At 39.8% G+C, this 16,203-nt stretch overlaps 1 protein-coding gene across 1 annotated transcript in view; it reads left to right on the top strand.

Annotated features, from left to right (window-relative positions):
* Positions 1–16,203, top strand: part of mahj (mahjong) — a 30,547-nt gene that overhangs the window by 1,891 nt on the left and 12,453 nt on the right. The window contains exons 3-20 of the mRNA XM_053767295.1: positions 80–217; positions 487–611; positions 1,891–1,966; positions 2,646–2,754; positions 3,498–3,593; positions 4,299–4,424; positions 5,004–5,089; positions 5,476–5,643; positions 7,092–7,225; positions 7,761–7,872; positions 8,570–8,706; positions 9,150–9,234; positions 9,688–9,848; positions 10,610–10,740; positions 12,127–12,218; positions 13,344–13,466; positions 13,968–14,121; positions 15,550–15,695. Coding sequence (XP_053623270.1) covers positions 80–217; positions 487–611; positions 1,891–1,966; positions 2,646–2,754; positions 3,498–3,593; positions 4,299–4,424; positions 5,004–5,089; positions 5,476–5,643; positions 7,092–7,225; positions 7,761–7,872; positions 8,570–8,706; positions 9,150–9,234; positions 9,688–9,848; positions 10,610–10,740; positions 12,127–12,218; positions 13,344–13,466; positions 13,968–14,121; positions 15,550–15,695 — 2,199 coding nt within the window. The remainder of the gene's footprint in view (positions 1–79; positions 218–486; positions 612–1,890; positions 1,967–2,645; positions 2,755–3,497; positions 3,594–4,298; positions 4,425–5,003; positions 5,090–5,475; positions 5,644–7,091; positions 7,226–7,760; positions 7,873–8,569; positions 8,707–9,149; positions 9,235–9,687; positions 9,849–10,609; positions 10,741–12,126; positions 12,219–13,343; positions 13,467–13,967; positions 14,122–15,549; positions 15,696–16,203) is intronic.

Below are 16,203 nucleotides of genomic sequence, written 5' to 3' on the forward strand. Positions count from 1 at the left end.
AAATAAATATGTAAATAATATTCCCGTTCAATAAAATATTTTACAGTAAATAAATAACATTGATTTAAATGCATTTCAGTTGGTGAACGATTACGTCCGCGACACATACTACTCGAGACAAAACATAACAGGGCGGGATGTGCACAAGCTGAATGTGTGCGCGTGCCGACTCACGCTTGACCTCATGCCCGGCCTTGAGATGAGCGTAGTCTTCCAGGTAACTGGTTTATCGATATAAATAAAATAAGTCCTGCCGCGTATGTCTGTCTATTCGCGATAAACTCACTACTGCACGGATTTTTATGCGGTTTTCACCAATAGATTTTGTGGTTCCTTAGGAAGGTTTAATTGTATAACTTATAATGTTCTACTCTTTTGATTTGGACGGCCGTCGACCACACATAAATAAAATAATCCCAACTAATATTATAAATGCGAAAGTAAGTTTCGTATCATACACCCTAGTTATCTTGGTCACTGGTGTAGGACAACGAGGCTCTGATCCAGCGGCTGGTGAACTGGGCCACGAAGTCCCCGGAGCCGCTGCAGTGCTACGCGACCGGGCTGCTGGCCGCGGCCATGGAGGTCCAGGAGATAGCCACCAACTTCAGGTGAAGCTCGTGTCTCTCTTAGCATCTCATTGTGTGCTTCTCAGAGCGTGTCGACCGATGCGCATGCGCTGTCATTACAATTTTTCAAACTTCCATCAATGATTAGTTTTACTATCTGACTTTAAAATAATTAATATGTACTGTGGTAATGTCAATTTTATGAATGATGTAGATGTTGCCCGGGGTTTCGCTCCCGCGGGAATTTTGAGATAAATATAGCCTATAGCAGTCTCGGATAATGTACCATTCTAATGGTGGAAGAATTTTTTAAATTGGTTCGGTGGTTTTGGTGATTTCTCGCCTCAAACATACAATCTCACAAAGTCACAAACTCACAAACGCTTACCTCTTTATAAAAATAGAATTAATTGAATTTGGAAATGATTCCTTCATCAAGAAATAACAAGACGCGACCACAAACGTATAGCGTAATAGCTGGACAAAGCGCTTCAAAAAACATTGTTACCTCAACAGATAATGAACGAATGAATGAATGAACAAGTTCGTAATGAAATAATGAAAAAGTAAGCATTTAGAATGGGCTTGAGGGTCCTGTTCATGAAATGGAATGAAACGCATATGCGACTTTCTTGGAGTGGTTTGCCATTGCCTTCTCCATTTCACACACAAATTAATAAGAATCAACCAGTGTGCAGGTTTCCTCACGATGTTTTCCTTCACCGGAAGCAAGTGATGGTCGATAATGAAAACTACTATACATGAGTCAGATTGGTATAAAAATTGATGTGGCACGAATATGATTCGAACCTGGGACCTTTCGGTTCACAGGCGTTTAGATCACCATAGAATAGATAGTTTATTTTATGCTAAAAAAGCATAAACTATCTATTTTTTTTTCAATTAAATATATGGAAAGAGATCATACAGATTGAGCTAGCACCAAAGTAAGTTCGAGACTTGTGTTACGGGATACTAACTCGACGATACTATATTCTATAACATATACATATATAGATAAACATCAAAGACCCTGGTCAATCTGAAAAAGATCATTTTCCATGTTGACCTGACCGGGGATCGAACCCGGGGCCACAGAGGCCGACTATATATTTTTTGCATCCTAATTTCATAAATGTGAAAGTAAGTTTGTTGGTTTACCCCTTCACGCATTATCTACTGGATCGATTGTTATGAAATTTGGTACACGGGTAGAAAATATCCTGGAATAACGCATAGAGTACTTTTATCCAGAAATTCCCACGGGAGCGAAGCCCCGGGGCGCAGCTAGTAATTTAAATAAAGTATTGCCTTGTTTCAGAGATTTAAACGCAATGCTGGTACCACTAATGCTACGGAGGCTACACGCACTTAGAAATAAGGGACAAGATGAAAAGGTACGCCATTTCTGATTACATTTCGAAACAATTACATTTATTGTAATTAGATGGCTTATAATTTGTAATAATGTGTACGGCAAGGTGTCGTGCCCCTCATCCGCGCGTGACTGTACGTCACAACCATAATAATGTTCCACCGTGTTCACTAGCAAGTAATTTTTCGTTGTAATGGATGGTATTATTATGAGTAACAAGCGCATACAAGCGTCGATATACCAAGACATGTGTGAAGGATCAGTTTGTTTTTTTTTCATTCATCTTATTTATTTTATGGAATTTGTGTTTTTAACATCCTAAGTAATGTTATAAATGCGAAAGTAAGTTTGTTTGTTACTTCTTCACGCGTTATTTACTCAACCAATCTTATTGAAATTTCGCATATATAGAGTGTGGAGAAGGACATAGAGTATCTTTCATCCGGAAAAAAAAAGCGATTGTTCCCGTGGGATTTGCGAAAAACCTGTATCCTATTTTGGTTGCCGCTAAATTCTAATAAAATAAACTTTGCAATAAAAACACTAGATGGGGCTGTGTATGTTTAAAATGCGCTATGAATATTTTATTTCAACTATCACAATCCAGACATGGCATTCAGACGGTCGAAGCCCAGTAAACAGTCATAAACAAATTTAAAAGTTTATATTTAATTATAATTGTGTTAATGTTTTATTTTTAGGTGAATCAAAGTTCAGTGACCCCGCCGAACCAAACGCGACACTTCGCCCGCTTCGACAAGCGGCGGACGAGCGACGTGAAGAGCAACGGACCCACACCAGATAAAAAAGGTTATTTATATTTTTCAATACTGGCTCCCCGCCCCAGCTTCGCACTGGTGCTAAATTATTACGCACGTTAACCTCTTGAATCACTCTATCTATAATAAAAAGCCGCATCAAAATTCGTTGCGTAGTTTTAAAGATCTAAGCATACATAGGGACAGATAGCGGGAAGCGACTTTGTTTTATACTACGTAATAATCACCATCAATCAACAGCCATTTACACGTTCCCGCTGTTGGGGCACTGGCCTTTCTTACGGATGGATACCGAATGTGGACCCACCACGCGGGCCCATTGGTGGGTTTTAACGACTGCAAATATAACCGGGACCAACGACCGGGACTCGAGAGCTTTTGAACCGGATCACTATCCGGGAATTTTTGACTGAAAATGTTTAATTACTATATGTTGCCCGGGGCTTCGCACCCGTGGGAATTTTGAGATAAAATGATAGCCTATAGCAATCTTGGAGAGTAGACCTTTCTAATTGTGAAAGAATTTTTCAAATCGGTTCGGTAGTTTCGGATGTTGACCCGCCTCAAACATACAAACTCACAAACGCTTACCTCTTTATAATAATAGTATAGATTGTTATGGTGTCTTTTGTGTGCTGTTCTGCACATTTGTATTCGTGAACGTACATGTTATATGTTTGGTAAAATAGAGCATTTTTGTCAACCTAATTAGCCTTATTTGAGATGAACTAAAAACAGTCAAAGTAATATTTTTATAAATTTCTTTATATTCAGATCGAGAGAAGGTTGAGGGTGGGGGAGGGGGAGACATGGAAATTGATGACACGCCGCCCGTGTCCGACCCCGAGACGCCGGTCAAAAACTATAACGGTATGTATCTGTGGTTCCGCCCTAAAATACAGCCACACAGTATACATACATACTGTAGGGCCAATCAGAAAAAGATCATTTTCCATCATGACCCGACCGGGGATCGAACCCGGGACCTCTCGGTTCAGAGGCAAGGACTTTACCACCAAGGTCACCGAGTATTATATAAATAACTATGCAATATTATGCATGTTGTACACATACATACCTTCCTCTGAATTACTTTATCTATAAAAAACTCTCATCAAAATCCGTAGTTTTAAAGCTTTTGCCCGCGGCTTCGCCCGCGTTAATTTTCCGGGATGAAAGATACGTCATGTCCTTCTCCATACTTCAAACTACATGTATGCAAAACTAGCCGCTTGCCCACCCAAAGAAAAGTAGCCTAAGTCACTCCTGAAGATTTCGTCTATCTCTGTGCCAAATTTCATCAAAATCTGCACACTAATTTTTGAGTTTACTCATTACAAACAAAAATACAAATATTTTCTCTTAATAATATTATATTCTTCTCATAATATTATATTATTCTCTTCATAAATTTATTTCAAGAACATTGTCCGAGTAGATAGAGCGTGAAGAGGCAACAAACTTACTTTACGCATTTATAACTAATATCAGTTAGGATATATAGGACAAGCATAAATAGGGACAGACAGCGGGAAGCGGCAATGTTTGATACTAGACATATATATATGACGTCAGCGGGCGTGGAGCTGTCGCCGCTGCCGGGGCTGATGTCGCCGCCGGCGCGGCGCGCGCGGCCCGCGCCGGCGCCGCACGAGACCGAGTCCAACTCCAGCTGGGCCGAGATGGAGACCTATGTCATAGGTATATACATATATATATATATATATATAGTCGTGTCGTGTTATATGTATATACATATATTTAACACTAACACGACGATTTGTTCTCGGACTGTCTCGAGTTTCGTGAGCCGCGGCCGCGATGTCGTAACAATTTTTTAAAATGTTAACATAGATAAGTATTAGTTTTACTATATTTTACTTTAAAATAATAATTCTGTTTACCATTTTATGTATAATACCCGATGCAAAAAGCCGCTATGCTAGCCCTACCGCCGTCTAGTGCTTAATAGTCGAATACACACCAGCGAACTAAACTGTCAACCAGTGTGCAGGTTTCCTCACGATGTTTTCCTTCGCCGGAAGCAAGTGGTGGTCGATGAAAACTACTATGCATGATTTAGATTGGTATACAAACTCATGTGTCATAGAATTCGAACCTGGGACCTTTAGATCACAGACGGAAGGTCTTAACGGAAGGGCCACGGCCACCACTGGGCCACGAACGCTTCAAACTTTACAACTGTGTTATTACGTAGTATATAAATATATATTTTTCGTTTTGTACGATAATTGTAAATATATCCAAAATCCTATGCAGGTAATATACAAATTCACCCGCCTACGGACGCGACCAAACAGATGCTCATACTAAGGTACTTGACGCCCATGGGTGAGTACCAAGAGGTGAGTACCAGCTCGATCATCTCAAAAATTTTATTTGTCTATGTATTGCTAATAATCTATGTCGTAAATAATATATTTTTCGCAAAATGTCTCTTCTCGCTTAATGGAGAAAATTTGTCATTTATCATGGCCATCGAGTGTTTAATGTAATTATCCTCCTCCGCATTTAACTGTACATCACATCTAAACTGCCTGATATTCCACCATAGATTTAACTAGTAATTACTCAATGTAGTAATGATCAAACTGGTCCAGGTGCTAAGGCGTCATTTCATGTGAGCGTTTTAGTTTCTTCCTCAGCCGTTTAGCCGTCGGAGCCCCGTCACATCAAACGAACACTGTTTCCGCATTCGGTCACAAAATCTAAAATTGATGTTTATCAACAGTTCCTCTCACACGTGTTCGAACAAAACGCCCTGGGTCTAATCCTGGGCTACCTCAACGTCCGAGAGTCCAGGGACTCGAGGCTCGCGTTCGAAGCGCTCAAGTACTTAGCCGCGTTGTTGTGCCACAAGAAGTTTTCTATAGATTTCATTAATATGGGCGGTTTGCAGGTGAGTATTCGTTTTAAAATTATTCTATATGCGACTTTCGTGGGCCAATAAAAATAAATGTAATATCGTGCGTAGTTGCATAAGATCTCAATACTATATTGAAATCAATCAGAATTTGGCTGGAAATCTTATCTGTAACGTGAAAAAATATTATCATACTCATTTAATTGTCAAAACTGGTAATGGGCAATCAATGAAAATTAGTTCTCAATCTTGAAATTCGATGGGTTTAGGTTGTGATTTGACACGGACATTGACAGTAGTTTTCTTTTATTGTATGGACTAATGACGAACTTTTTATATCTGCAATAATCTGGCAAAATGGAGTGCAAGAGTTAAAATTTTCAGAATTTTCTGTACAGCCAACAAGTACAGAAAATTCTGAATTGTGTTTTCCTGTCATTATATTAGGTCCTTGCATATGAAATTGGCGTTTGGTATAGGAGGAACAAAATGTCGAATATTTTTTAATATAATATATTTATTTAATCAAAGTAAGAACCATTATTATCAAATTAAGAACGTTCTTACTTTGATTAAATAAATATATTATAATTAAGAGAATTATGAGATCATAGGTAGTTCATTGATCCCTTTACCACAAAAACCATTCGGACGGGAATCAATAAAATCTTTGAAGGCAGTTCGGACTGCCCTATCGGAGTTGAAATTTTTCCCTTGGAAGAAGTCATCCAAATTTCGAAAAAAATGGTAATCTGTTGGAGCAGAGAATCCACTTTTCATCACAGGTAATGATTTGATTTAGAAACCGTTCATTATTGTGCCGGTTAAGTAATGTAACGCAGCAGTCGACACGCGTTTGCCGGTTTGCTTCACTCAAATAGTGAGGTACCCACCTTTCAAGTTTCTTAATCTTCCCAATTTGCTTCAAGTGGATTAAAATAGTTTTATCACTAACACCGAAGCCTGAAGCTAACTCGGACGTGGTTTGCGATGGATCCGCTTCCACAATAGCCTTCAATTCTTCGTTATCAACTAGGGTCTCCGGCCGTCCACAGGGCTTCTTCTGCGGGTCGAAATTTCCAGAACGAAAATGTTGGAACCAAAAACGCACTGTGTTTTCTTTTGCGACACGACCGCCATACACATCATTAACCCTTCGAGCCGTATCCGCAGCACTGGTGCCACGGTGGAACTCGTACTCGTACAAACAGAAAAATCAGAAGAAAAATAAAAAACAAATGAATGGAGGTTAACGAAACACAAATACATTTGTAAATAGCTGTTTAAATTTGAATTTTAAATTCCTAACCGAAGAGGAGAAATTTGTGATTAAAGTGGCCAGTACAACAAAACGCCAATTTCATATGTGAGGCCCTAATATAATGTTATTACTTTCAACAGGAAAATATACGAGCCCATTGAAATTTTTCATCGATTGCCCATTTGGAATGGTGGTTTTGTAAACGATTTTTAATTTTAAATAGAAATTCCTGGACGTGCCTCGTCCGTCAGTGGCGGCGACCGGCGTGTCTATCTGCCTGTACTACCTGGCGTACTGCGAGGACGCTATGTGGCGCGTCTGTCTGTTGCCAAGGCGCACGCTCGCCGATCTAGTCAAGTAAGTATGTTATGGACACGCTGGGATTTATAATAATATAAAGATATATTAAACGATAGGTATTATACGTGTACATACCTTTTTTTATTTCCCAGACGTTTCGGATCTTGCTACAAAGGTCCGTGGTGACGTGTAAATTGAAACACATGTTGTGTTTTAAAATTTTACCTTACCATAGAAAGGTGTACAAATACTCGTATAGCTACAGTCGCTGCTATACTTACTTAAGTAAAGAAAAAGGAATAGACAATTGAAATAAGATAAACACGAATGCTTATTATAGCTTTTGCCCGCCCGCATGATTTTCCTACGGGAACAGCCATTTTTCCGGGATGAAATTTCCGAGTACCCTATGTGCTTCTCCCCACTTCAAACTACATGTATGCAAAATCTCAAGACGATTGGTTGAGATTTAACAAACAAATTTACTTTCGCATTTATGATATTCGTTTGGTTTCCATTGCAAATTCGCCTCTATTCCCGCCGCATAGAGTGCAATGACGTGCAACATGACAAGAGTGTAAGATGTCCTCAGATACGCGCTGTGGCTTCTGGAATGTTCTCACGATTCGGGCCGGTGTCACGCGACCATGTTTTTTGGACTCTCCTTCCAGTTCAGGGTCATACTTGAGGAGTTCGACAACCAGGTGAGACTGACTGAACTTCAACAACTTTATATATGTACTACTAGCAGCGCCCCGGGGTTTCGCTCCCGTGGGAATTTCGGGATAAACAGTATGTGTTATTCCAGGTTGTATGGGTTTCTATCCATGTAGCAAATCTGTTATATCGCTCCTAACCAAAATCGCTTCCGTTCATGACTCACGCTACTCAGTAGTAGTTGTAAATACGACAAAACAATTGGTAATCAAGACATTAAATTATAATTACTCTCGACAAAGTTAAGGTGACACGTAACTGCACACTAGCGCCACCATCACATTCTTACCAATTTCTTTTGTTTATTAGCGAATCTATCATTTCAAATTATTCAACGCTAGATAAAGGAATTTATTGCAAAGTATTATAGTTTTCCATTACACAATGTAGTCACAGTCTACTATGAAGATTTTTGGTGGCCACCGTTTTTGGACTGTGACTACATTGTGTAATGCAAAACTGTAATGTAATAGTTTTCGCGTATATATATGGCGCTAGTGTGCAGGTATGTATCACCTTATCACTTTGTCGAGAGTAATTATAATTTAATGTTTTGGTTACCAATTGTTTTGTCGTATTTACAACTACTACTAAGTAGCGTGAGTCATGAACGGAAGCGATTTTGGTTAGGAGCGATATAACAGATTTGGTAATAATAACGCTGTAACATCAAAATATCGGCAGGACGGTCTTCGCAAACTGTACAACGTGATATCAACGTTACCTATCCTCGGGTCGGGGGACGAAGAGCTGCCGGTCTCGGAGGACGAGACGTGCGCCGCCAGGCAGATCGTGAGGCACGTGTGTGTTGCGCTTAAAAGGTATGTAAATTTTTTAAAATATTTTTTGTTAAATCTTGTATCATAGCTCGAAACTGGGCTACCATGAAACATTAAACACGTAGCACGTAATTGCGTCCACACGTTCTCTCTTTTTTTCACACGATGCGTACACGATATGGGAAAAAGAGATAGCATGTGGACGTTAGTAACGTTACGCTACGAGTTCGAATGTTTCGTGGTAGGCTTTTTGGTATTTACTGAACTGGTTAGTAAAGCTATATCTACATAATGTGAGCGTTAACACCTCTAAGATTGACCTGGTTGATTCCAACACGCGCGTGACAAGGGACACACTATGTTTTCTCTCTTTCTTACACTGTTGCCTCGTTTGGCCTGGTGGGGAACGAATAATTTTAATTTAATTTTGGGTTTAACCGACAATTATCGACAAAATGAAATAATAATTTATCACTTCTTCGTAGGTACCTAGAAGCACACTTGAGGTTACGTGCAGCGCTGGTCGCAAGGCTACAAGGCGATAACGTACCAGAACCACCGCCTTACAAGGTAAAGTACAGTGAACAGCGCACATCATGCAATAATTCACTCCAATTTCGCCCTTATTGTAACGGCATTAGGATCCTCCAGTCTGCGGTGCATAGTACAGCCCGCTACATTTAATATTCGCATAGAAAATTCAAAGTCAATTCAGATACTTTTTCTTAATGTTAAAAACAATCGATCACTATGTCAGTATATGTATATAAAATTGCGTTTTATGCGAGGCGACTTCTACGCGCGGCGGAATGCAAACGAGTGAGGTACGCGGCTCAGCCCTTACATCTACTCCGTCAACTTCAGTGAATTCAAATCAACTAACAGTACTCAGCTACTAGCGGAAAATGATATAATCACACACAGTAATTGTGCACAGTTGCAATGAAATTTCTGTGCACTGACGTTAGTCACATTACCCTATTCTCCATATACTGTTCGCGGTCACCACACGTTTCGTTCCAGGCGTCGGAATCGTCCCCTGAAGAGATACAGGAACAAATAGAACTGCTGCAGAGCGTCGCGTGGTCACCCTGGGCCCCCGTGGACGAGCTGATGGAGCTGGGTGGAATGGCGTTGCTGCTTCAGGTCGTTGGGCTCGCTTACGAGTGGAACTTTAACGGCAGGTACGATAAAAAACTAGTTAATACAATGTATAATAGCTCTAAGGTGCCACCGTGTGGACTCTGGGTTCCGACGCTTAACGGCTGAGGAAGAAACTGGGATTACGCTCACATGAGCGTTAAACGACCGTGCGAAGTGGAGACGGAAAAGTAGGAAATCGAATCTTGGGCTCCGACGCTCAGTGGCTGAGGAAAACTCTTAGGTGATAGAGAGAGCTCTAAGGTTAAGATTGCTTGTACGATTCACCCACACAGGTAAAGTGGTTCCTTTTCATTAAAAGGAAGGTTATAATGAAAATTGGTGTCACAGCTCCGAATGAAACCTAACACGCGTAGATGAGAGAGAGATGGGTGGAATGGTGTTACTTCTTCAGGTCGTGGGAGTCGCCCACTTGAACGGCAGGTATATTCCAAAGAAAATGATTTATTCAAAAACAATTTTAAATCGAGTAGTATTTATTATAATTATATATTCTCTCTCTGTACATTATTATAATTCGGCCCGGGTCTTGGATGTTTATCTATATATGTATTTGTTATAAAATATAGTATCGTTGAGTTAGTATCCCATAACACAAGTCTCTAACTTTGGGGCTAACTTAAACTGTGTGGGGCAATCAGAGAAAGATCATTTTCCATCACGACCCGACCGGGGATCGAACCCGGGACCTCTCGGGTCAGAGGCAAGCACTTTAACACTGCGCCACCGAGGTCGTCAGATCAGGTTCCCCTTACTTAAAAAAATAAATAAATATCTATTTCAGGGCAGAAACTGTCAGGTCAGCGTTGGACGTGGTGTCCGTGTGCTGCGTCGCTCCGCGCGTCCAGTTGTTGCTGACGGAGAAGATCGACGTCCGGGACGCCGACCTGAACACCGGGGTCAATATTGTGCTTGGTGTGTAAATATAAATATATATTGTGGTGTACGTCAAGGTTTAGTGACCCATCCTCACACGTGACTGAACGTCCCATCGTGTTTCTGATTTTCCACCGTACAAACATACATTTATCACGTCTTTATCCGGTAGAGTTGCGAAACTCGAATGCCACATTTAGCACACACGCAAATTCAAATTCAAATTCAAATAATTTATTCAGAAATTAGACCTTCACAGGCACTTTTTCTCGTCAATATTTATAGTTATTTCTCACAAGCTACAAACTACTGGCATTTCGGAACGACCACTGCTGAGAAGAAATGCCGAAAGAAACTCATTTGAACAGTGTTGGTCCCTATCATGCCAGATCGGCTTACCATTATTGTTTCTTACAATGTTTTTTTTTTCTTCCTAATAATATATAAAAGTACATAATGTACATAGTCAAAAGGTATATCAAAACAGGTTATGATTGTGATCCGAATGCTGATTATAATATATATATACATATATCGATGTGAAACACAATTAACTTACATGAAAATATGTCTAATAACGCCAGACTTGTTACTGGAATGGAGATCTAAATGAGAAGAATTTCCATTTTACAAGCTTTTAGTTTCACCTCTTGCAATTTTCTTGTAGTGAGATTTCTCCTACTTTCTTTCTTCAGTTGATCTACAGAGTTGAAATTTTCCAAGTCGCTTCAGTTTCCATGACAATGCATTATTATGACAAGCGGACGGTGCAGCCCGGGCCGGCTCCAAACGAGGGAACTCCTCAACCGTTTACAGCACGGACATGGGTTTTTTGTCAGCCGTTAAATGCAATAAGATCTCTCCGACGACAATAAAAGCTTGTGGTAAAAATGACTTTCCTGTTAAAAAAAACTTGTAAAAACCTCTATCCCTTGATTGACTTTCACAATAGGCGCGGGAAGAGAAGCAGCTGGAGAATCCTCCTGCGCCTATTGTGAAAGTCAATATTATGTAATTAACGTTTTTAGCTCGCTACAGACGTCGCGTGCAATTAATTGACCGAGCGAGGGATCAAATCAACTTGGGGCTAAAATACATTTTTTGTATGTATGTTTGTAACGCGATTACTTTTCAAACGTTAGGTCTGATTTTGATGAAATTTAAAAGGTATTTAGGATCTGTCAATAGAATTTTTAAGTTCGTGGGTCATCAAAATCGGTTAAGTCGGTTTTTGAAATATTCACAATTTTGTGAACAAAAAACTCGCGTTCGCGGCGAACAACTAGTAATATATATTACAAGATTTTTTCCGTGAATTCGTCTTAATAAAAATTTATTAATATTATTTGTTACCTACATAAAAGTGGCCTATGTTCTTCTCAGTATATAAAGTAATTTGGCTATACAAAATTCCTATTTGTTCAGGGGCGGCGGACGGGGAAATCGTTCCAGACCCAGAAGTGCAGAAAGCTGCATTGAACGTGCTCGTCAACTGCGTGTGCGCACCCGTGCATAGGGTAAGCAACTACCTACAAGCTTCAGGCTACGTACTAATAATGTTAGAGCGCGGACTGCAGGTTTCTTGCTTTTTATTTCTAGGTCGTTTAGGTTATAGTAAAACATTGTTATGAGAACCACATATGTATTATGCTAAAGAAGGATTGAATTCGTTTACCTGCAAGCTTTTGAAATGTGTGTCATGGAGAGAATTCATTGGACTGATAAGAAAACAAACCAAGAAGTACCAGACAAGATCAAAGAGAGAAGAACTTTATTGAAAGCAATACAGACAAGAAGGGGAAATATGTTTGGCCACCTTATACGACACGACAACTTACGAAATATCTGATTGAAGGAAAAATCGAAGCAAGAAGTGGAAAAGGAAAGCCAAGAACTGCATTGCTAGATGAAATAAAAGAGAAGGCAGAGCTCGTGTCGTATAGGGAGGTGAAATCGGGGGCCGAGGACAGAATTAGATGGAATGTGTTCCACCGACAAGAACAAAGTACTTAAATTTATTGATGATGATGTATTTTGCACGGAAACACAATGCTTGCACACAGAAAAGTGGTAGCGAAGTGAACACAAGATAATACCGAACGCACGTAAGTATAAAACTTAAAACAACAAAAATATGAACAATGGCAGTGTTGCCATTATCAACATTTTTGTTGGAGGACTTCTACAAATAAAGCGTGAATTTTTTCAATTATCTCTCATTGTTCCGCGGCTGTGACGCATAGAAGCCCAAAGCCCTCTCCAAAAATAAATCAAAAATGATTCGGCTGTAATTCTTTTTACGACAGTCGCTCTCCAAACTATAACTAGTACAAAAGTACCCTATGTGTTATTCCAGGTTTTTTCCCACCCGTGTACCAGATTTCATAACAATCGGTCCAGTAGATAATGCGGGAAGGGGTAACGAACAAACTTTTTTTTCTACATTTTTGACAAGGCTTCAGTGCACTTTGTGCGACTATGTCAGCCTCGTGGGGGATCTCCAATATAAATTTATCTAGCTTTCATATTGCTTGTCCACAAGATATAAATGGATAGAAGATATAAATGAAAACAAACTTACTTTCGCATTTATAATATTAGTTGGGTTCCGGATGAATCGCTAATGATCGTATATCCGACAGGCAGGGTCGTCAACGACCCGGTTCTCTCTTACTGGCTCCAGTAAGAAGAAAACCGTTTTGAAATCTTACGAGGACATCATACAGAAGGTGTGGGAGAGCGTTCGGACTAACAACGGTATTATGGTAAGATTTACCTTTTATTAAAGACAAATCAGTAAATTAGTAAGTATAGCAAATTATTCTGACCCTTTAATTCTACTTTCAACCGTTACATATCTACTTCAAAATGTTTCGAATGTTCTTTAGTAAAGAATATGTATTAAACGCGCATATTTTCTATTTCCCGGACGTTTCGGAGCTTGGTCCGTGGTCGCTGGGCGGCCGACTCGTGCCCGCTTAATACCCTAATATGTGCACCGCGACATATTCGCTAATGTCATGGTTAATCAACTAAACGAATTAACAAGAGTTTACTTGATCTAAATCAAATCAAAATCAAAATCATTTATTAAGAAATTACGCCTTCCCAGGCACTTTTTCACGTCACATTCCAAAAATCAAGTGATGTTTACCGAAGCTACAAACTACTAGCACTACGGAACGACCACCGCCGAGAACATTGTCTGGGGGCGAAACATATAAACGAATGATCAATCTGAACGCAAAGGGGCGCTGACCCGGCAGGTGCTGCTGTCGCTGATGCTGGTGAAGTCCCCGATCACGGACGCCGACCGGCTGCGCGGGCTGGCGTGCCGCGCGCTGGCGGGGCTGGCGCGCTGCGTCACCGTGCGCCAGATCATCTCCAAGCTGCCGTTGTTCACCACCGGACAGATACAAGGTGAACTCCATACCTCACTCTAGTGCTATCGATGCTCTACTATCGATAACGTTTCAATTGACTGTCTCGATAGTTTGAGAAAAAGCAATACTTTCTGTTTAATTACCTTTGGCATTATTATATAGTATAGATAGTATCGATATTCTACTCGTAATCACGGTTAGACACTATTCTAAATCAATGCTCTAAAATAGCTATCGATCCAATCAATCAAAGTATGGTATTTTTCGATTTTAACTATCGATTGTCGAACTATCGATAGTTCGGCAACAGTAGCTTAGTGGTTGATAGGGCCGCGGGTTCGTCCCGCTCGATTTCTGATTTTTTTTCATCACTTTTTTTTCAATAATGAAAGTATGAGTAAAATAATATATGTATACATGTTATATAAAATAAGACACTGAATGACTGACTGACATATCAACGCACAATCCAAACAGCTGGATCTAGAAACTTCAAATTCAGCACGTAGGTTCCTTATATGGTCTGGGGGTGCACTAAGAAAGGATTTATCAAAATTCATCCAGTAAGGGGTTGAAAAGGTGGTTCAAATTCAAGTTCAAGGGAAACCAGATTAGTTAAAGAGTCTAAATGTTTCGCTAAAGGGAAAATCACGTGGGCGAAGCCGCCCGCGGCTCATCTATACTATTATTATAAAGAGCTAAGCACTTGTGAGTTTGTATGTTTGAGGCGGGTAATCTCCGAAACTATCGAACCGATTTCAAAAATTCTTTCACCATTAGAAAGGTACATTATCCAAGATGACCATGTACTTTTATGTTATATTACTGATAAAAAATTATACATAAATTTATATTTAAATGGTAAGCCCTTCTGGCATGTTGGGACCAACACTGATTGAATGAGTTTCTTTCGGAATTTCTCCTCTGCAGTGGTCGTTCTGAAATGCTAATAGTTTTTAGCTTTGGTATATCACGTGTAAAAGTGTCTGTGAAGGCCTAATTTCTGAATAAACGATTTGATTCTGATTGCTATAGGCTATGTTTTATATCGATTTTTTACAAAAAGAAGTCCCGGGCTACATTTAGTATTATACATGGTTACTGGTGTCAAACGCCAAACCTCCTAAAGACTACTTGGGTACATCAAAACAAGCAACTTTTATTCTACGACTTCGTTTTTTCTTCATATAAAAAAATCTAATTAGCGATTCTACACATCTTAACTCTATGTAATAGCCAAGCGACACGAGACACTACAGTACCGTTATGTAGCTGAATCGAACGTAGAGTTAACGTTTTATAGAAACGACATTAAAACTAAAAAAAAAAAGATTTTTTTTTGTATTTATTACGTTTAGACAAAAGTCTTAGAACAAAAGATTTTAGTCTCTATGTACCTTATGCGCCTTTGGAAGGTTATGCGTTAGATACCATTAACCCTGTATATTGTCGTCGTGTTTGTCAGTGTTGATGCGCGACCCGATACTGCAAGAGAAGCGGCAAGAACACGTGATGTTCCAGAAATACGCTCTGGAGTTGCTCGAGCGGGTGTCGGGCAAGAGTAAACACATGGGTCCAGAGTTCGAGACATCTCTCGCTAATATACATAGGGTAAGCACATTTAAATAAATAAATAAATATATTAGGACAAATCACACAGATTGAGCTAGCCCCAAAGTAAGTTCGAGACTTGTGTTATGGGATACTAACTCAACGATACTATATTTTAGAACAAATACATATATAGATAAACATCCAAGACCCGGGCCAATTAGAAAAAGATAATTTTCCATCGTGACCCGACCGGGGATCGAACCACTGCGCCACCGAGATCGTCAAGTTGGTGTAATGGTTAAGGCCCGCCTGTGGATCGAAAGGTCCCAGGTTCGTATCCTACTCGTGCCATATCCGGTTCAAAAGTAACCATCACGCTTGCTGCGTTTCCTTTTTGAATTTTTATAATTGGTTCTTTCAGTCGTATTTTTAACGCTTGCACGGAGGGTCATCGCGGGGGTTTGAGAGGTGCGGGGAAAGGTCTCTTCCCAACGTGAGTGATGAAGAGAAAATATTTGTATTTTTGTAAATAATAAACTCAAAAAGTACTGGCCGATTTTGATGT

This window comes from Plodia interpunctella, chromosome 30 (assembly GCF_027563975.2).
Source record: "Plodia interpunctella isolate USDA-ARS_2022_Savannah chromosome 30, ilPloInte3.2, whole genome shotgun sequence".
NCBI classification, from domain to species: Eukaryota; Metazoa; Arthropoda; class Insecta; order Lepidoptera; family Pyralidae; genus Plodia; species Plodia interpunctella.